At 38.4% G+C, this 20,684-nt stretch overlaps 5 protein-coding genes across 15 annotated transcripts; 1 reads left to right on the top strand and 4 right to left on the bottom strand.

Annotated features, from left to right (window-relative positions):
* Positions 1-51: 51 nt before the first annotated feature.
* On the bottom strand, positions 52-2,074 carry LOC105970861 (glucan endo-1,3-beta-glucosidase 5-like). Its single transcript, XM_012995684.2, has 2 exons — positions 1,653-2,074; positions 52-1,393 (listed from the first exon to the last, which is right to left on the bottom strand). The coding sequence occupies exons 1-2, from the start codon at positions 1,994-1,996 to the stop codon at positions 256-258; spliced, it is 1,482 nt and encodes a 493-aa protein (XP_012851138.2). The 5' UTR covers positions 1,997-2,074; the 3' UTR covers positions 52-255.
* Positions 2,075-3,171: 1,097 nt separating this feature from the next.
* Positions 3,172-4,071, bottom strand: LOC105970806 (uncharacterized). The gene has a single exon (XM_012995631.2). The coding sequence runs from the start codon at positions 3,967-3,969 to the stop codon at positions 3,433-3,435; it is 537 nt and encodes a 178-aa protein (XP_012851085.2). The 5' UTR covers positions 3,970-4,071; the 3' UTR covers positions 3,172-3,432.
* A 1,400-nt stretch (positions 4,072-5,471) lies between these two features.
* On the bottom strand, positions 5,472-10,509 carry LOC105971008 (Ankyrin repeat family protein). 2 transcript variants are annotated; one of them, XM_012995853.2, is made up of 10 exons: positions 10,329-10,509; positions 9,154-9,210; positions 9,008-9,075; positions 8,403-8,613; positions 8,218-8,321; positions 7,765-7,840; positions 7,603-7,662; positions 7,460-7,510; positions 6,323-6,401; positions 5,472-5,805 (listed from the first exon to the last, which is right to left on the bottom strand). In XM_012995853.2, the coding sequence occupies exons 1-10, from the start codon at positions 10,407-10,409 to the stop codon at positions 5,744-5,746; spliced, it is 849 nt and encodes a 282-aa protein (XP_012851307.2). In that variant the 5' UTR covers positions 10,410-10,509; the 3' UTR covers positions 5,472-5,743. The 2 variants fall into 2 exon arrangements, with proteins under 2 accessions (XP_012851307.2, XP_088680317.1); XM_088824191.1 differs by having other exon boundaries at positions 9,154-9,238; positions 10,329-10,493.
* Positions 10,510-12,526: 2,017 nt separating this feature from the next.
* LOC105971010 (putative protein phosphatase 2C 44) lies at positions 12,527-15,176 on the top strand. Its single transcript, XM_012995855.2, has 5 exons — positions 12,527-12,875; positions 13,027-13,290; positions 13,670-13,946; positions 14,329-14,483; positions 14,601-15,176. Exons 1-5 carry the CDS (start codon positions 12,834-12,836, stop codon positions 14,736-14,738), a joined length of 876 nt encoding a protein of 291 aa, XP_012851309.1. The 5' UTR covers positions 12,527-12,833; the 3' UTR covers positions 14,739-15,176.
* Positions 15,177-15,393: 217 nt separating this feature from the next.
* LOC105970805 (uncharacterized) lies at positions 15,394-18,614 on the bottom strand. 10 transcript variants are annotated; one of them, XM_088824189.1, is made up of 3 exons: positions 16,865-18,614; positions 16,730-16,780; positions 15,394-16,645 (listed from the first exon to the last, which is right to left on the bottom strand). In XM_088824189.1, exons 1-3 carry the CDS (start codon positions 18,507-18,509, stop codon positions 15,786-15,788), a joined length of 2,556 nt encoding a protein of 851 aa, XP_088680315.1. In that variant the 5' UTR covers positions 18,510-18,614; the 3' UTR covers positions 15,394-15,785. The 10 variants fall into 10 exon arrangements, with proteins under 10 accessions (XP_088680315.1, XP_088680316.1, XP_088680313.1 ...); XM_088824190.1 differs by having other exon boundaries at positions 16,910-18,614; XM_088824187.1 differs by having other exon boundaries at positions 15,394-16,453; positions 16,541-18,614.
* Between the last annotated feature and the right edge of the window lie 2,070 nt (positions 18,615-20,684).

Here is a 20,684-nt window from a genome sequence, read left to right as displayed (position 1 = left end):
TTTGACCTCACCAACACCCAAATTTATTATTTTTATATGTGAAATTGCAAATCTCCTCATCTAAATGTTGTGTAACAAATGTATTTCTACTACGGCAATAATATAAATAATAAAAAAAAAAATACTAAAATATACTGCATAATAAGACTTCTACATCTGTTCGTAAATAACCTATCTCTATGGGGGGCAATACGGGAAAAAATGGTTTTAAAAAAAATTAAATAAATAAAATAAAAAAGGAGAGAGAGAGAGAAGCTAATGGAAATAAGCAACGAGGGCCAGCATCAGCATAGCTACCCAGGAAACAACACCAGAACTACTCACATCCGCCGACGCCGACGAAGTCCCCGGATTATTCGCCGGCGTTCCACCATTGTAGATCATAATCTCGTACCTGCAAGTACCGTCCTTAAAACCCGGATCGATCTTCGTAATCACCGCCAGGTTAGAGAACTCACACGCGCCCTTCTGCTGATTCATCGTCTGGTAATAAGCATTGAACGCGTACGAAGCGTTGCCCCTCAAATCCAGCCCCGCGCACGACGAGCCGAACCCTAGGCTCGTGCAGTCGGCGTACGTGCACGCGTAGTTCAAGCTCCCCCCGAAATTCGGATCCGCCACGTCAGCATCCGGCTTCATCACGCACCACTGCCGTTCCAGATAACGGACCCCCTTCGCCGCCGTTAGGGTTCCGCCTCCCAAATCCAGCTGGTACTTGGCGGTTCCGTCGAAATTGAAAATCCCCCAATGCCGCTCGAAGTTCCCCGGCTCGACGCTCTTCATATCCTCGTCGATCAAGCCGAAAAGGTAAATGTCCGGCAAAGTCGGGCGCTTGGGGGTCCCGACCCCCCTCCTGATTCGGTTCACCAGCCCCTGATTGAACCGGCGGGCGAAATTAGGGTTTGCTTTGACATCTCCGTCGGTAGGCCACCCGATTTCGCCGATAACCACCGGTAAGGACGGGAAGCCGCTCTTCTCCAATGCGGTGATGAGCGTGTCGTAATTCGCGTCGAACACGTTTGTGTAGGTGATGGAACCGTCCACGAGGGGGGTGGCGCCCCCGTCGAAGAAGGCGAAGTCGATGGGGAAATTGGGGTCCGCGTGGAGGCTGAGGTAAGGGTAGATGTTGATGGTTAGTGGGGCCCCGTTGTCGCTTATGAATTTGACGATCGAGAGCATTAGGTCTTGGATGTCCGATCGGAATTTTCCGCCCGAGGGTAGGCCGGTTTCCGATTGGTAGACGTCGGCGTTTAGTGGGACCGTGGCCTTTACGTCGCGGCCCAAGCCAGCCTTGATTAATGCCGCCTGGATGTTCTGTAGCGCCGGCAAGGTCGTCTTCGTGAATTGGCCGTCGTATGTCTTGAGGAATGGCTCGTTTCCGACGGCAACATACCTGGGAAGGAATAAGATTTTCGGGTATAGACATATCAAATCAATTCGAGATAGCAAAAAATCGAAAATAAATAAATACTCGAACTCAATAAATTTGAAAACCGATTCGAGATGATCATTTAGAGATCAATTCGTTGGCATAATGAAACAAAGTTTAATACAGGTTGGTGTGCACGTAATAAGAAAATCAATAAACATGTATAGACAAACCATAATTACTAAAATACCCTTGTCGTTGATTTAAAATAATTTTGGTTTACCTAATGTCGACACCCTTATTGGACAAATAGTAGGAAACGTTATGCGACACCCAATCCTCGGCGACACGAACGCTACTAGCCAAAGACGCTAACATGTCATTCGGAATTCCGACCATGACTTGGATACCAGACCTACCGAGCGCGAGCATGGCACCGGGATCCGCTTCGAAAAGTTTGACCTTATCGAAACCATTGTCTTTCATTAGCTTCACAACTATGTCGGGGCGGAGGGGGTGGGTGGCCTGTGTGCCCCAATTGCAGCCGAGGCCGTCGACGAATAAACGGTCACCGAACAAGAAGACATTGGTCAATAGCAAGACGAACAAGTACTTCTTGAACTCCATTGTTTTCTTTTTCTTTTTGTTTTGTTTTGCGGCGCAATTGAAATATAAAAGAAAAAATATATTGTGCCATCTTAATTTTTTGGTAAATAGATAGCTAGGAAAGTTTTGTCCTTTATGGGAAGTAAAAGGAAGGAATTTAAGCACGAATTAGACAAGGAATAAACGTACTACTACTACTTAGGATGTTTGTAATAACACACACACACACACAGTTTGTGAAGAAAGGAATATTTAGATTTTGGCGCCAAGTCTTTCCTTCAATTCAATATGTGTGTATATTTGCACAAGTAAAGCATATCTTTTACCCTGTTTGAATTGAATAAATAAATATATCTAAGATTCTTGGCCTATATTTTGCCCGATTTTTGAAATCTTCCCACTATTTGTTTTTTTCTAAATAAAATTATTTTCAATTGGAATTCAATATATTTTCGAAAAAAAATAAAAATATTACATATATATTCAAAAGTTTCTCGTTTTTTTTAGTGCTAATGTAACAAAAAAAATTTCCTAAAATACTAACTAGCATCACTGTATATTTTTTAAAAAGAACCCGAAACACCTTTCTTGAACATACTTAGACATGATTTTCATTTTTTTTGTTATTGTGCATTGTAATATGACTCTTCTCAAAATACAAACAAACATTACTTTATTTCTAAAAAAAAAAGGTTGGAGGAAAAAAAGATAAAAATTGAAAACACTACTTTTTCAAAAAGAAAATGAAAATAAGACCCCAAAAAAAGAAAAAAAAAATTGAAAATAAAATTATACATAAGGGCCCGCAATATTTTGTTGCCTTAAGCCCCAATTAAATTAGGGCCCGGCCCTAGATGTATAATATGGCAAATCTTGGAAGGGGGCCCATTAAAAAACATGAATCTTTAAAATAAATTATAAATATTAAATACTCATCCCTGCCTAACAAATTTACTTTCTTCTTTTCAGAACATGCAATACATCTCATGTTCGTGCGTGTATATATATGTAGCTAATTGGCTTTTCCTTTTTCAATTATATAATTTAATATAATTTAATTGAATTGTTTTTACTTTTTACATTCGTCAAAAGAATTTGGTCATGTTCTTGCACTATCACTTTTGACGCCACCCACTTTTTCCTTTGCTTTCCCACACACTCTATAGTTTTTTTAACATGGGAAAAAAAAAAGGATCTTTAATCAATAAAAATGTATTTCAATATTATTCATAATTTAATTGGGAAAATAATTGCTGTTTTATTATTATTCAGCTCAATGTTACAAATGCACCAATTCGTAAAAATGAATTTTGAACTTTCTTCCGGGTCAGCCAAAATGGGCAAAACCCGACCCGTTTCTGAATCCATATCCCTAGAAAAATCTAATAACCTAAAAAAAAATTAAAAAAAAAAAATCCGTCTATTCACATATTTGGGAAAGTGGGTTTGGGGTGAAATCAAGGAAGCAGATCATCTCCGAATAAATAAAGCATCCGCTCCACCGCCCAGCTAGGCGGCGGGGGAGAAGCAGGCGGCGGCAGAGGGCTGACGGCGATCAGAGAAGCCCGGCACAGCGGGCACGTCAGCCTGCTGTCGTAAGCCAGCCACCTCTCGAGGCAGTGCTTGTGGAACACGTGGCAGCAGTTGCTCAGCTCCCACACCTGGCTGCTCTTCCTCAGCCCGTCCAAGCACACCGCGCACGACGAGTCTCCGCCGCCGCCGCACTCCGCCGTACCCCGCCGATGCTCGATCTCGCCGATCGTCGTCAGTGTGAGACTCTCTCTCACTAACCTCAAATTCGCCGCCGCCGCCGCCGAAGAAGAAGAAGAGCACCGATTCGAATTGGAATTGGAATTGGAATTGGAATCGGATGAGAAGAATCCGACAGAAGCGGTCAATAGATCTAGGGCAAAGGACAACAGCCATCTGGTAACTGCAAATAACAGAGCTGCTTTACACAGCACGAATTGATGATCACTCACTACAACCACCATTTTTGGGGATTTTAATTTACTACTGGTATTGATTGGGAATAATAAATGTGGGAGGTGGGGGGGAAGTTTTCAATAGCCAGATTCAGTATATATATAGATCACAAAAATCAAATCTTTACAAAGTGGGTGACGTAATTGGGGGTGGGTGGGTGGGGGTGGGGTGGGGGTATGGGGGGTGGGTGACGTTTACTTTTTTCTCTTTTTATTTTTTGGGTGGTTTACTTTATGAATTAATGAATGCGGATTACCCAGTAAGAATAAAAAGAGAACAATTTTGGAGGGCACTTTACAACGAAAATCTGGTGTGATAATGGAATCCAGATTAGCAAACGTTGAAAAAGATTGAATTTTTACACATCAGATCTACTTCACAATCCACACTTTGTGATGGCAGCAAAAGTTGTTATCTTATCCTACGTATGAATTAGGTTAGGGGGTGGTGAAAAAAAAAAAAAAGTATAGAAGCTTATCCAACAATAAAGTTTTTGCCTTTGCCTGCAATTTTTTGATTTGGGAATTAGCATATTTCACTTATCAGAATCTATATCCCTTTTCTTTTTTTCTTGCTTTGGGAATTGGAAAGATTCGTCAAGATACACTTTCTTTATACGATTTATCTGTCGAGATCTTGGCGGGTCGAATTACGGTCGGAAAAACTATGGAGAGACGCTCGACGCTCGTATATTGAATGCACTATAAGATCAGGATATGCGCTATGTTGTGCAATAGTGAATTAATTTTATGATGAATATTTGCTTTTGTTTGTAATGCAATTGAACTGAATATTAACCAATAGGGCAAATTACAATCACCCCTGAGTTATGGTCAATTTACGAAAATTTCCCTCTTGTTTAAATAATTACATCCACCCCCTCAACTATGATTTTTTCTTACACATCCACCCTTATGGTGTCAAATTCAATATAATCATCTAGATTTCGTGGAATTTGCTCTAGTTTGTACTCATTTTATGGTGCCAAAAAACACATCTTAAGATCATTTTGCTTCAAAATGTGGAGTTCGAATGGGATAAAACGGGTACAAAAGTGATAACATTCCATCTAATCTAGAAGATTTCACTAAATTTTATAGTTGAATGGTGTTTGTAATTACCCAAACAAGATGGAGATTTTCGTAATTTGAAAGAGTACTTGTAATTTACCCTAACCAATATACCAGACCACATGATTCTGCATTGAGGAAATCTGTTAATGAGACAATCACGTGAATTCACGAGGTAACTTTAGCCCTACCTCATCCATCCAAAAAGGTACAAACATGACCACGTGCACACACATGCATGAACACAAAGGAGGAATGTATGTGGCCTTTACTTAGGACTGGGTGCGATTCAGAGGTTTTAGCTCGTAAATCCATTTCGGCTAGTTTCATATACTACACAGTCCCGAGTACTATACTTTTGATACTGCACTTCCCCGTTTAAGTTAGCTCCCTGTCCACCTGAATTGTCTCGAATATTCAACGAAACTAGGCAAAAGGGATTTACGAGCTAAACTCCTACCTTTAATATATATGTAACTGGAACCCGAAAAAGAATAAGATAGGAAATTAAATAGTTAAATGTGGAGAAGACTCTTCTACAAGTGCCTATCCATATCTTTTGTTGCTACGATAGCATAATAATATACAGCAAACCTTAACTTTGTAGTCTTATTTTCCAAATATAGAAATTAAACACCATTTCCGTGGAGTTCGTTTTTCACTTTTATGCATCTTCTTCCATCATTTTTATGCTATCCGATTGCGCATCTTCTTACATCTTCTTTTTCATCTTGTACTGTAATGTAGCTGGAGCACAATCTAGAGGTGTTTCGCCTAAATAAGGAAATTACGACTTAGTCAGCAAAAGAAAGTCAACTGTAAAAATAATCGAAACAGTATTTACTGCCAAATGACCATGTGTGGCCAAAAGAAGCCTATCCAATGATATTGAGAGCTATTTTCCAGTGATAATCAGCACTAAGGGTGTAGATATTTTTTGGAAATTAAAATCGGATCGGGAATTGAAATCTAATATGTATTCCAATTCGGTTCCAAAAGAAAATCGGGAAAATTGGAACTTCCGAAATTCGGAACGAATAATAGTTCCAAAATCGTAAATATCCGGATAGGAATCGACGGAATTCCGAAGTTCCGATCCAATTTCCAGTTTCCACACCTAAATCCTTTTTTAGTTTCAGACTGGATAAAACAAATTAGACAACCAGACACGATAGGTAGATGGGTTATTGAATCACATCCTTGCACTAAAGATTCTTCTTCGTGTATTCCTTATTCCTAATCATCACTATTTCACCAAAATTCAAATGGGACAATTGTTCAAACCATTTACCTTGTGAATTTTTGCAGTCTAAGCTTGCTCCATTGTCAATGAGGGCAAAAGCTATCTCAGTATGGTTGAAAACTGCTGCCTGCATTAGTTATTAAAGTTAGAGATCAATTAGATGAGACTTTTTGTTTTAGAGAGAGAGAGAGAGGGACGGAGGGAGAGAGAGAGAGAGAGAGAGAGAGAGAGAGAGAGAGAGAGAGAGAGAGAGAGAGAGAGAGAGAGAGAGAGAGAGAGAGAGAGAGAGAGAGAGAGAGAGAGAGAGAGAGAGAGAGAGAGAGAGAGAGAGAGAGAGAGAGAGAGAGAGAGAGAGAGAGAGAGAGAGAGAGAGAGAGAGAGAGAGAGAGAGAGAGAGAGAGAGAGAGAGAGAGAGAGAGAGAGAGAGAGAGAGAGAGAGAGAGAGAGAGAGAGAGAGAGAGAGAGAGAGAGAGAGAGAGAGAGAGAGAGAGAGAGAGAGAGAGAGAGAGAGAGAGAGAGAGAGAGAGAGAGAGAGAGAGAGAGAGAGAGAGAGAGAGAGAGAGAGAGAGAGAGAGAGAGAGAGAGAGAGAGAGAGAGAGAGAGAGAGAGAGAGAGAGAGAGAGAGAGAGAGAGAGAGAGAGAGAGAGAGAGAGAGAGAGAGAGAGAGAGAGAGAGAGAGAGAGAGAGAGAGAGAGAGAGAGAGAGAGAGAGAGAGAGAGAGAGAGAGAGAGAGAGAGAGAGAGAGAGAGAGAGAGAGAGAGAGAGAGAGAGAGAGAGAGAGAGAGAGAGAGAGAGAGAGAGAGAGAGAGAGAGAGAGAGAGAGAGAGAGAGAGAGAGAGAGAGAGAGAGAGAGAGAGAGAGAGAGAGAGAGAGAGAGAGAGAGAGAGAGAGAGAGAGAGAGAGAGAGAGAGAGAGAGAGAGAGAGAGAGAGAGAGAGAGAGAGAGAGAGAGAGAGAGAGAGAGAGAGAGAGAGAGAGAGAGAGAGAGAGAGAGAGAGAGAGAGAGAGAGAGAGAGAGAGAGAGAGAGAGAGAGAGAGAGAGAGAGAGAGAGAGAGAGAGAGAGAGAGAGAGAGAGAGAGAGAGAGAGAGAGAGAGAGAGAGAGAGAGAGAGAGAGAGAGAGAGAGAGAGAGAGAGAGAGAGAGAGAGAGAGAGAGAGAGAGAGAGAGAGAGAGAGAGAGAGAGACCAAATGTAATAAAGATGAGCCTTGCTTGTCGCGATAATTTGCATCCACGCCCTACGGATTTGATAATATTCAGCTTAATATTAGTGAAGAGAAAATCTCAATCACTATTCAGAATCAAACAGAAGAAGAAAAAACAAATGTACCTGACTCAGAAGCTTCTTAACAGCAGTTGTATCGCCATTTTTTATTGCTTCTCTTAAACCCTAAGCATTAAGCTAAAAGTTAGCAAAGTATCTATATTTCAGGAATAATGTGGTCCTGATTCGCTTATTCTACTAGAAACAACGAAGCCAAATTTAGCATACCTCTCCAGTAACTTCATAATTAACAGATGCTATATCCACGGAACCGTTTGCAACTTGACCAGAATTGAATTGAGTACTGCAAGATTTCCATTTTGGTAAATACATTGATATATACAGATGACAAAAATATTGTGATGAATGCAAATGGTAACCTTAACAGAAAGTAAAATGCTGAGGCTAAGAAGTATATTATTATGTTTCGCTATGAAATGAAAATACTGAGGCTAAGAAGTATATTGTGATGAATGCAAATGGTAACCTTAACAGAATTATCTTTTAGTAAATCAATGACCCTTAAGGTTTTTTATGACAACACTCGTGCTTGTTCAAATCTTGAAGACAGTGACTATGAAAATGAATTAACAATCACGAAAATAGCATACAGTAACTATAATTCTACAATATAACGTGCAAACCTGAATGATGCTCATAAATTGGTAATAATCTACATACCCTTGCCAACTGTTTGACGTTGAACCTCTACTCTTAGGAGTTTGCTCTGTCCTTTTCGGTTTCGAAATTGAGTGAAGTGTGGAATTTGAGGTGGTTGCTAATGGCTGTAATGAAACAGAAATACAGAATCCATAAGACTATGAAGTTCAATAAGGACAAATTGGTGCAAACTAAATAGTCCTTGCCTGTGGTGTCATAGAATTCTTTGGAGGCGCTGGTGCTTCACAAATACACAAAGGCATTCCGCACTTGCATTCAGGAACTTCAGGGAGAGGAGATTTTCCGGTACTAACTTCAGGTTTGGTATCTGAAACTGCACCGATATCTAATCTTGAAATCGAATCCGTTACAGCATTAACTTCATTTGAAGTAGCTGGCGCACCATCCTTCTTGAATCTACAGTAAAATTTTGCAACAAATTGAAGAATCGGGACGAACAATAGTTTATTTATGTCTATGTTTTCTTTTTTATCAACCTCACACGAAGCCTCGTAGATCAACAATGATAAATAATAATGAACTATTGGTTGCTGTTTCGTGTGACTGGACTTTTGGGAGCATGTTTTTCAGTTACGAAGACAAGACAAAGACAGAATATCATGTCAAAACAAAACATGACCAATGAAGGAAATGGACTGCTTAGTGCATATCTGTGACAGTTCTAACAAAATATAGTACAGGCCGCAAGTAAAACTAATACAGGAAAACGAATACAAATGAAATATAATCTACTAGTTAAAAAGTCAGTACATTGGCTTGAAGATCCATAACCATGTACAATGAAACTTACCTAGAGCCATTATTGAAACAATCAGCACAAACTCGCACATTTGAGTAAATATTGAACTGTGGCAAGGCCTGCAAAAAGTGATTGATATTAAGAGTGTTTCTCGTGTTCAGTCATACTTAAATTTATTTGTTTTGTAGAGTGCATACCATCTGATCGGATGAATGTTCAGCACATAATGTTCGGCCACAACATCGGCAATGATGCTGTAAACATACAATGTGAGGTAAGGCACTGTAAAATCCAAGAAAATATTATATCGATGTTGAATCAAGTTGCAACTCAAAGAAGATAAGTTTTAGTACAATGTCATAGGCAAAACCTTACGAGGACAATTTAAAGCTCTTATATTATTGCATCCATCGTGTCTGAGTAAATTCTTATTTTAAGTAAGAAAAACGGTTTTTTATCTGGGCACGGAAATTAGTAATTAAAAAAATGGGATTGCAGCTAATTAGCCATATTCCATACATGCTTCCTTCAAAAGCAGCGGATGCAACTTATTCATTAGATGCTCGAAACAATTTTTGAATGGAAGATGAGTTTCCTCCATTTTGAATAGTTGTTTCACTAATTCATCAAGTGAAAGAAAGTCTGGTGATTAAAAGTAACCCCGTTAACCTCATTTCCATCCCATTTATGCCTATCCTAGTGTTTCTATTAAAAGTACGAGGGGCTATCCACTATTTATAAGTCAGTCTAAGTCTTGATTATTATTACCACCATATGTTTATTATGTGCAACACTTCTTCTATTTCGATTTCCTCAACCACAAAGCACATCTATCCGCTTCGGAAAAATCAGTTTGCATTTCCAACCAACTCTTAACCAGATATAGTATTTCAACAACACATAACGTTTATCCTTTTCTTTTCAAACTTGAGCACCAAAATTGCATCTTCCATCTTCCACAGATCCCCAAGTCTGTCACAATGTATCTCAATGCGTAATTTCGCAAATACAAAACACAGCATTCAGCATACCTTATATAAATATTCCATCAAATAAACCTATTTTTCTCTTTAAGATATAAACACAAGGCATCTGTTGAAAAGCATTTGTGCACAATACACCATCCAGCTATCAAATTGATCTGGAAATTAAATAAACACTTGACGCAATTTACAAAATTGACCAGACCATCCAGATCAAGTCAATCATTATACCATGCAATTACCACCCAAAATCAGCCAGGATCACTATCAATACAAAAGGATCAGAATAAATCCACGAACGAGTAATTTACCCAAAAAAAAAACGTAGTATAAAATCAGCAAAAAAATAATTCGAGCTTAATTTTGAGAACAGGATTCAAAAAAATTACCCGGCGGCGGAAGGTTGAGAAGCTGCATTTGCAGACATCGCAGCGAGAGGATTCCTGGAAGATCGGCGGCTCCGTCGCCATTTCACCACTCTGCAACACTCTCTTTCCTCACTAGCGACTTCAATTATGTATTGTTGTTGATGATTGATTGATCGAAACGAATTAAACACCCAAAAATTAATATTTAATTTTTCATCAAAAGCTATCTTGTATTCTGCAATTCCGCTTGGTCGTTGATTTTGTTTCCGCCAAGTCCAGAATCGACCGTCCACGTGGCACACATTATTTTATAGTAGTCAAATGAAGAATACAAAAGATAGCGGTAAAACTTAGAAAAAGAAAATTACAAGAAACAAATAATAATAATAAATAATTTAAACATACAAAAGTGATGTGAAGAAAAAAAATGTCGTTTCAAATTTCATAATATAGTTTCGACTTGAAACGTGATTTTAATTATTTTTCGAGGTTGAATTCAACAAAATTCAATTAAAATTCAATTGTTATTTGAGTGAACTTTCTAATGCAATTTGAATTATCAATATTGGATGGTGGATGATCAGGGGAGGAACTAGAATTAAAATGTAGTGGGCGGGCTAACTAAAATTTTGGGGTTCCGGGCAGCGCCCCGAAAAAAATTTTAGGTGCACAAAACATTGCAAAAAATAAGTTTATATCATATATATATATATATATATATATATATATATATATATATATATATATATATATCATATTTTAATCATCACAAAAAATTCTAAATTAATTCAAATTATTCTAATAATAGCTGCACGTAATATTTCGGAGATTTATGGCACGATCTCATCTTTTATTTTTAAGGCGTTAGATAAAAAAAATTCAAAAATAAGTAATATTCATAAATTTTATTTAAAATAATACAAGTTTTAACCATCTTATTTTATATTTTATATTAAATATGATTATTTATCTATAATTTATATAAGATTTTGGAGAAAAAACAAAAAAAATAATAGGTCAAGAAAATATTTACAAAAACTTTGGGCGGTCAAAAGTAATATTCAAAAAATTTAGTACCAAATATCTATAAAAAAAATCTTGGGGGGGTCAACGGCCCCCCCATGCCCCTTACATGTTCCGCCAGTGTGGATGATAAAGATATGCATGAATCTGTCCGCAAATTTGATGTTTTGAATTATCGAAAATTCAAAATGTGACTCATTTATGCATAATTTGTTAACCGATTTACAATCTAATTGATTCAAGTTGGATTTGAAAGATATCTTGAAGAACTACGGCTTTCGAGTTTTGAATTTTGTCAGAACCAGACTAGAGAATTACTGAAATCACGTTCAAAGTCAAAATGGAATCGAACCAACATTTAACATATTATAATAAAAAGTCTAAACAAAAATAGAGGTCCAAAATGAAATTAACCCTTAAAAAGGGGATTATTATTTAAAATCTCAATAATATATAATGTAAGGCCCACTTTACAAAGGGAATTAAATAACACCAGTCAGAAATGGAGAAACACGCATTAGAAAGGTTGGACTTTGAATTCGTCAACCAACTTTCATCAATTCTTTGCACCCCACATCACAACTCCACCAATTTTATTTTAGTTTATTTTGTAAATAAAAAAAATTAATTAATTTAAGTTTAAATTACAAAATATCCCTCGAATTTTAGGTTGAATTACAAAAAAACGCACCCACCTATCTGTAATTGCCAAAATTTCCCGATATTTGTTTTCAACTTACACCAACCCTATTATGGTCTATTTTTTCTCAGAATTGTTTTTACTTTAGGGAATATTCCGATTCTACCTCTAAAAACAGTTTCTCAACTGTAGGTGGCCTTGGTATACATTTATTTTCCGCAACATCACATTGTTATGTCACTACACTTTCTGGATTACTAATATGAACCACCATAGCGTACATAGTCATTTATTAAACATATGTACATGGCTACTTTCAATATGTTCTATGTAAGGGTAAAATCGGTATTTTATGGAAAATATTCTCTAAAATAAAAAAACAAATCTATAAAAAAAATCACATCGTAAGGTGATCAGTGCAAGACGGAAAACAAACATCAGGGAAATTTTAATAATTACGAATAGGTGAGGGTATTTTTCATAATTCAACCAAAGTTCAGGGGGCTTTTTCATAATACACCCTTAATTAAATGCCAAAAAAGAAAAAAAAAAAAGTTATTGTTGGTGTCAAGTAAACAAAAAAGAAATATACGTGGGAGAAACAAACAAGAAATTTCCATGAATCTTCTTGAAATACCATCCGCAGACTAAAACCATCATCTTCCCCATTTCATATTCAGCCGCCGTACCAAAAAAGACTTCCGCCCTCCGACTTATTTTCGTCGTCAAAAAAATTAATTAGTTCAAGAAAAAAAACTGTTCCTTTTTTCTTGATTTATTTAGTAAGCAAATTTTTTTTATTTTTTTTTTGTAATTTGAATTTTATATGATTAATAATTACTAGTTTTCAAGTTCAGAGAGAGATGGAGAAGAAGCAAGGCTTCAGCGTTCTCGGCATGATCAAGGTACTCAAACTACTTTTCTTCAAAACCCTAAAACCTTTGATCACAAAATTAGTCAACTGTAGCATCAAATTTCAAATTGATAATTAGTTAATTAATTAATTAATTACAGCACCAACTGATTTTAATTGATTTAATTTTGTGGGGTTTGTAGAAAGTTGCTTGTATAGATGGATCTTCGCCGGATAGTGGGAAAGGGAAGAGTGAATATAAGTCTTCGTCGAATACGAATAAGGTCTGCCATGGATTCCACTTGGTTGAAGGTAAATCAGGTCATGACATGGAGGATTACCATTTCGCAGAGTATCGAAAAAAGAAGGGTCATGTTCTCGGTTTGTTTGCCATTTTCGATGGCCACTTAGGCGATCGCGTACCCAGTTATTTAAAGGATAACCTCTTCAACAACATACTTGATGAGGTTTTTGTTTTCGGCTTTTTATTTTGTGTATCCATGTTGTTTTTGCATAGAATCGAAACTTAGAACTCATGGTTTTTTTCAGAAACTGGTTGATAATAATACTTATGTGATGTGTATGTGATCTGTTCGAATAAATGCCCGAATGAGGTTCGATAGATGTGAAGATGGAATAGCTGTAGAAAGTTTGTCGAGTTACATGTTAATAGTAGTCATACGCACATCCATAATCGGAACAGTTTCAAAACGGAGTTAATTTTTTTTTTTTTTTAATGCGCCTTGTTTTTATCTATCCTGTTAATTTCTTGCCATGTGACAGTTATATAGTTATCTGCTCGCCTCTTTATTTCGTTGCGTAATTTTTGTTTTATTATATGTGCAGCCTAATTTTTGGGAGGATCCGAAGGCTGCTATAAAGAACGCTTACCGTTCGACCGACAAACTTATACTAGAAAACTCCCTGCAATTGGGGCCAGGTGGCTCGACTGCAGTAACTGCAATTGTTATAGATGGAAAAGATTTATGGGTGGCAAATATTGGAGATTCGAGGGCTGTGATTTGCAGGAACGGAGTTCCAGAACAGCTTTCCGTTGACCACGAGCCACACGTTGAGAGGCGGAGGATCGAGAAGCAGGGTGGTTTCGTGACCACTCTTCCCGGTAATTAATTTATTCTTCAAAAGATTTTTCTCGCATAAATTTGGTTAGACACGTGTCTTGTTCGGTTGACACTATTAAGTTGAATTGACGATTTTATTCATAAACTTAAAAAAATTACGATATAGTTATTGTTTAGTTAGAGATGTTATTGAGAAGTCGCATTTAATATATTTTAACTATTTTTAATAATACTAGAATCTGATACAGTGAACTGAGTATCTTAATAACAAATTAGTTAGTTAGTTGGTAAGAATTAAGAAATAATTACAATTCAATCGTATCATAATTAATCCGATCTATGTAACCAAACGAGGCAATAGCATTTATTGTGGTGATTTCTTTTTGATACGATACCATGAAAACTAAAGACTCCTTATTTCAGGAGACGTCCCTCGTGTAAACGGCCAGCTCGCCGTCGCACGTGCGTTTGGAGACGAAAACCTTAAAGCACATTTGAGTTCGGAGCCTGATGTATGTAACGTACGCATTGACTCGAATACGCAGTTTGTTATATTAGCAAGTGATGGTTTATGGAAGGTAATTGTTTTTTTTTTTTATTATTATTATTTTCTTGATCGTCCTTTTTTTTTTCTTTCTCAGCAATCGAATTGAACGGTACGCGATGTATTTTATTTGTTTTAATTAATAATTTAGGTGATGAATAATCAAGAAGCAGTGGATATGGTAAAACACGTAAAGGACCCTCAAGCAGCGGCTAAGCGTTTAACCGCAGAGGCTTTGGCAAGAAAAAGTAAAGATGATATTTCGTGCATTGTCATACGCTTCGGATGATGTCATGATGATGTCAGACTGGTACTAAAGAATTTCGAAAAGAAAAAAAAAAAAACGCGCCCTCAGCTTTTTGGATTGCTCTTTTTTTAAATAATTTGGTTTGTGGGTAAGATTAAAATGTGACGTTGTTGCGTTTTTGGTGTTTATTGGGAGTAGATTATTTATTATATATATATGTTACGTTGTTTTTAGATAGGGAAAAACTCGTGTGCGATGGAGTTTCTTGAGTTAGACAATGTGAGTGGTGGCACATTTTCTGTGCCCGACTTTGGATTAAGTTTTTATTTGATGTATATAATGGTGCGAATAATTAAAACCGGGAACAGCTTATTCAGTTATGTATTGGTTCCATAATTGTACTATTTTGAGACTGAGTTGTGAGTATATATATGTATATATATACATACATCCTTGAGTGTAAAATAGCAATTGAATCTTTGGTGTTGTTTTTTTTTTTTTTTTCTTTTTCTGCTATTGCTATAATTCTTCCTTTTACGTATGTATTGCGAGGGTTTGCTCGTTGCAGTAGCTACTTAAACGGCCCAATTTGTTGAAGATCGACAGCGTTGTAAATTGAGATTACATATCATAAATGTAGAGTTTGAAGAATATATATATATATAGCAATATGAAGAAGAAACGAAGAGCATCGAGATCGATAAACGCGATACAAAACTCCATTCAGAAATATAGCAAGATCAAGAAAATACTTCATGCTAAAGAATGTGAGTTCTTGATTTGGTACTTATACACAATGAACACTGCTAATCCTCTCCCTCTTATCCATCCCACTCTCTACAATACACTTCGTTGAACACCGCAAATAATTTAATTCCGGAAAAAAGAAGAAAAGGGCAGAAAATGAATTGAAAAAAAGAAAAAATAATAATAATAATCTAAGACTAGACTCTAATTGCTGTGGCAGTAGCAGCTCTGGAATTTGGAATCACAGACGATAACTGTAGGGTAAATACTTGTCGTCTGCGTGTTTGCTTCCCTGCAGTGGAATTAAGTGGACAGGGTTTTAGAGCAGAGCACTGAGAGAGATCAGTAGTATGGAATGACGGGGGGTGGCGGCGATGCGTAGGAGACTCCTGTGATTGGAGGCAGTGGTATTTTTTGTGGTGGTGGTGGTGATGAGTATTTATATGGTGGTGGTGGGGAATGTGATGGAGGTGGTGGGGATGAGTATTTGTATGGTGGTGGTGGGGAATGTGATGGAGGTGGTGGGGATGAGTATTTGTATGGTGGTGGTGGGGAATGTGATGGAGGTGGCGGTGATGAATATACATACGGTGGTGGTGGTGGTGATGAGTATTTGTATGGTGGCGGTGGGGATGGTGAGGGTGGTGGCGGTGATGTATATAAGTATGGTGGTGGTGGGGAGGGTGGTGGTGGGGGAGGTGATGTATATAGGTATGGTGGTGGTGGGGAGGGTGAGGGTGGTGGTGGCGATGAATATATATATGGTGGTGGTGGGGATGATGAGGGTGGAGGAGGTGATGTATATACATATGGTGGTGGTGGAGACGGTGAAGGGGGTGGCGGGGATGAATATATGTACGGTGGTGGCGGAGATGGTGAAGGTGGAGGAGGCGATGAGTATACGTATGGTGGTGGCGGGGATGGTGAAGGCGGAGGAGGTGACGAATATATGTATGGTGGAGGAGGTGATGGTGAAGGTGGTGGTGGCGATGAATAAATGTAAGGTGTTGGCGTTGGTGATGGTGAAGGTGGAGGAGGTGATGAATATATGTATGGTGGAAGGGGTGAAGGTGGTGGCGGAGATGAATAAGTGTAAGGTGTTGGCGTTGGTGATTGTGAAGGTGGAGGAGGTGATGAATATACGTATGGTGGAGGGGGTGAAGGTGGTGGTGGTGGTGGCGATGTATAAATGTAAGGTGTTGGTGTCGGTGATGGTGGTGGTGGCGATGTATAAATGTAAGGTGTTGGTGTCGGTGATGGTGGTGGTGGCGATGTGTAAAAGTAAGGTGTTGGTGTCGGTGATGGTGGTGGTGGCGATGTGTAAATGTAAGGTGTTGGTGTCGATGATGGTGGTGGTGGCGATGTGTAAATGTAAGGTGTTGGTGTCGATGATGGTGGTGGTGGCGATGTGTAAATGTAAGGTGTTGGTGTCGGTGATGGTGGTGGTGGCGATGTGTAAATGTAAGGTGTTGGTGTCGGTGATGGTGGTGGTGGCGATGTATAAATGTAAGGTGTTGGTGGATGTGACGGTGACCGCGGAGGTGGTGGCAGAGAAGGTGGTGGAGGTGGCGGCGATTGGTGGTGGTGTGTGGGTGATGACTTATGGCTAGGTGGTGATGGTGGCGAAGAATAATAGTACTCTGTCTTAGGTGGTGGCGGAGGAAGGCGAGTTCCCGGCGAAACCTTATGAGTAGGTGGCGGCGGATAAGACTTGAGTGAGGGTGGCGGTGGAGGTGGAGGGTGCAACTTTCCAGACGGCGAATACTTGGACATTGGAGGAGGCGGTGGTCTAGGGTTGATTTTTTGTCTAGGTCCCCGTGCTGTCTTAGGGGAAGGAGGTTTCTGAGTCACGGGGGTCCTCTTACCCGGATTCGGAGTAAAGCCTCCGCCGCCGCCGCCACCGCCGCTACTGCCGGCGCACTTAGACTTGCTACAGTCAAAGGGTTTAGCAGCATCGGAGGAACACTCCTTAACAGACCTCTGATCACTCTTACCCGGAATACAATTCTCCTCCCCATCTGCCACCGTCGCTCCACCAAATCTGCCGCACTGCGCCGCCTCCTTGGTGAAATAATTGTACGAGTAAGTAAAGTTCTCCAGCCGCGGCAGCTGGCACACGGCGGCGGTCACCTCCCCAGTAAGTCGGTTGTGCGCTACATTCAGCTGCTCCAAGCTCCTCATACTGCCAATCGCCGCCGGCAGCGGCCCCTGCAAATTATTGAAGCTCACATCAAACACCGTCAGCTCCCTCAACAACCCAATCTCCGGCGGCAAACACCCCGTCAAATTGTCGTTCATCAGAATCAACTCGTTCAGCGTCTTCCCCATCTTCCCAATGCTCCCTGGGATACAACCTCCGAGATTGTTGTTCGCCAGAACCAGAACCGACACCGGCGAATTACCCAAATTCTCCGGTATGCCGAACTGGAACCTGTTGTCGTTGAGAAAAATGGCGTCCAAATCCTTATCAAACACCTGCGACGGAACGCCTCCTTCGAACTCGTTAAACCGGAGATCCAAAAATTTCAGAGAAGGTAGAGAGAGCACCACCGTCGGAAACCCGCCGACGAACCGATTGTTGCTCAAATCCAGCTCGAAAAGGAGCTTCAATTTTTTGAAACTGCGGGGGACGATTCCGCAGAACCGGTTCGAGTTGATGTGGAAGAGTGCCAGATCTGTAAGCAAGCCGAGCTCCTCGGGGAGAAAGCCGGCGATATCGGCGTGGTTGAGGTCAATGCCGGCGACCACCTTAACGGAGGGGTTAGTAGTAGCCGGAGCACAGAACACTCCGCCGTAGGAGCAAACGTCTGAACCGGTCCAGTCGGTAGTGAAGTTGAACGGATCGGAGAAAATTGATTGCTTCCATGCTTGCAACGCAATGTAGGCCTGACGGAGGTTAGGGTTTTCGAAAGATAGCTTACTTATATCCGGTTCTGCTCCGGCGGCGGCGACAATGGTGAAGTGTGAGGTGAAGAGGAAGGAGAGGACGAGGAAGGAGAATGTAGGGGCGAAGCGCCGCCGTGAGGGCGGCGGCATTGGCCGTGGGATGGTGGTGGGAGAAGTCATGAGAGGAGGAGGAAATGAAATGAGGAGAGGGAATGGTGAATTGAACACATTAAAAGGGGGCACATGGAGGAGTGGTTCCAGCTGCCAAAAATAATGTATAACGTGTACTCTCTTCTTTCTACTTGCTGTATTTTATTTATATTATATTTTATTATACAATATAATTTAATATAATATAATGTATTTTATTATACAACATACACTAATAAGTAATATGTGTGTTCGTATACCTTCATGTGTAATAAATGAATATAGGTTAAATTACGGAATCTTCTGCCTCAACTATGAATCTTCTTATATATTCACGTATCAAACTTAGTAGAACATTCTTGATTATATGGAATATTCTTCAACTTTTACCCGTTTTACCCCGTTCGAGCTCTACATTTTGTAACAAGATGATCATAAGATAAGATGTGTCTCTTGACTTTAAATATCAAATCGTGGTGCATCAAAAACTAAATTTTTGTACAAAACGAGTACAAACTAGAGAACATTGCACATAATCTAGAAGCTTATATTGAATTTGACACCATATTGATGGTTTGTGTAACGAGATTCATAATTGTGGAGTGGTTATAGTTACCCAAATATAAGGGGGTGCTTCGTAATCTGACATTAACTCACAAATGTTCTTTACATATAGTAGATATTTATCTGATGTATTTCATCTGATGCAGCATAGTATGTGCAAATTGGATTTCGCCAATGTCTTATTCGAGAAACAAAAGTTTGGCACCGTTCTATGATATTTACTTACATGTAAAATTATGAATCATATGTTCAGTAACCGGTAAATTGGAAAAATACTTCCAATTTATTACATATAATTATTAGCACAATAAAACAAAAGATTGTATGTGATGTTGAAAAAATAATTTGCAAAAAAAATAAAATTCAAGAGAATCATTCAGAACACGGGAGCATGTTGTCATAACATTATTTGTTTTTGGAGGGACAGGTGAAAAAATAAAGGAGTAGCTCGTTGGCCATATTAATGGAGACCAGCTATATATATATATATATATATATATATATATATATATATATATATATATATATATATATATATATATATATATATATATATATATATATATATATATATATATATATATATATATATATTAGATAGTATTTGTATAAATACACACATATATCCAAAAGGGAAAATGCCACACTTTCATGTTAAGAACTGCAGAACATGAAAAATACTAATAAAAATATTAATTAGTAGTTTGTTTAAGAAAAGTGAGCAGTTATAAATATTTATAATGGTTGGTGAATTAGTGAATGAACAATAGCACTTTGATCTTCTAAGTTGCAGCTTGCGTCGATCGATCCAAGTTCAAATTTTTTTGTCAACATTGTTAGTCTGTTATAGTCTGCAAGTTATTATACGAGAGCGTAGGTTTACACGTTAGATTTATATACTTGATTGCGGATTTTTTTGTTAAAAAGAATGCACTAATCAATATTAGTTAGTAGTAATTAGAGAAAAATAAGAGAGAGAGAGAGAGAGAGAGAGAGAGAGAGAGACTTTTTGCTGTTTGTCTGTATGCATGAGATATTGGTTTGACAGATCAGAAAAGGGACCTACATTTACACTATTTCACGTTCTTTCTTACAAAAACTATCTAAAATTCAAACCGCGTTTTGGTCAATTGTGAATTTTAGTTTTTGAATTATTAAAGACCTTTTATTCCCTCCTTTTCTTTTGGGAATATCTCTATTATTTTTACTTTTTTTCTTTTCGGAATATGAATTATCGAATTAAAGAAGAATATGCTTAGCTTAATTGATAAGGAAGGCAAAAAAAAAATATATATATATATATATATCATTTTCATTGGATATAATAAATTTTGCATCTATTCTGTAAAGCAATGAGATTTAATTATCGTTTATATGCTGGTCTATGAGATACTACATTTGACATAATACACCGATTGATCTTAAATTACATATTTATATAAATACTTATTTACTAAACAAATATACATATGTGTCTGTGTGTTACTATATGTAGATCAAATATTCGAGATCAGCCGATATATTCACCGCATGTAGCATCTACGAAATCGAAAAGTGTAGGAATATACAAATTTTGTGGACATGCAAAGAAAATAAAATAGTAATAATATACATATGTGATTCTCAAAATATATTAAAATA

The sequence above is a fragment of the Erythranthe guttata genome, chromosome 10, assembly GCF_056151865.1.
Source record: "Erythranthe guttata isolate IM_541 chromosome 10, IM_541, whole genome shotgun sequence".
Classification (NCBI taxonomy): domain Eukaryota; kingdom Viridiplantae; phylum Streptophyta; class Magnoliopsida; order Lamiales; family Phrymaceae; genus Erythranthe; species Erythranthe guttata.
Note: the sequence above shows the minus strand (reverse complement) of the source record. Positions and strands in the feature narration are given on the sequence as shown.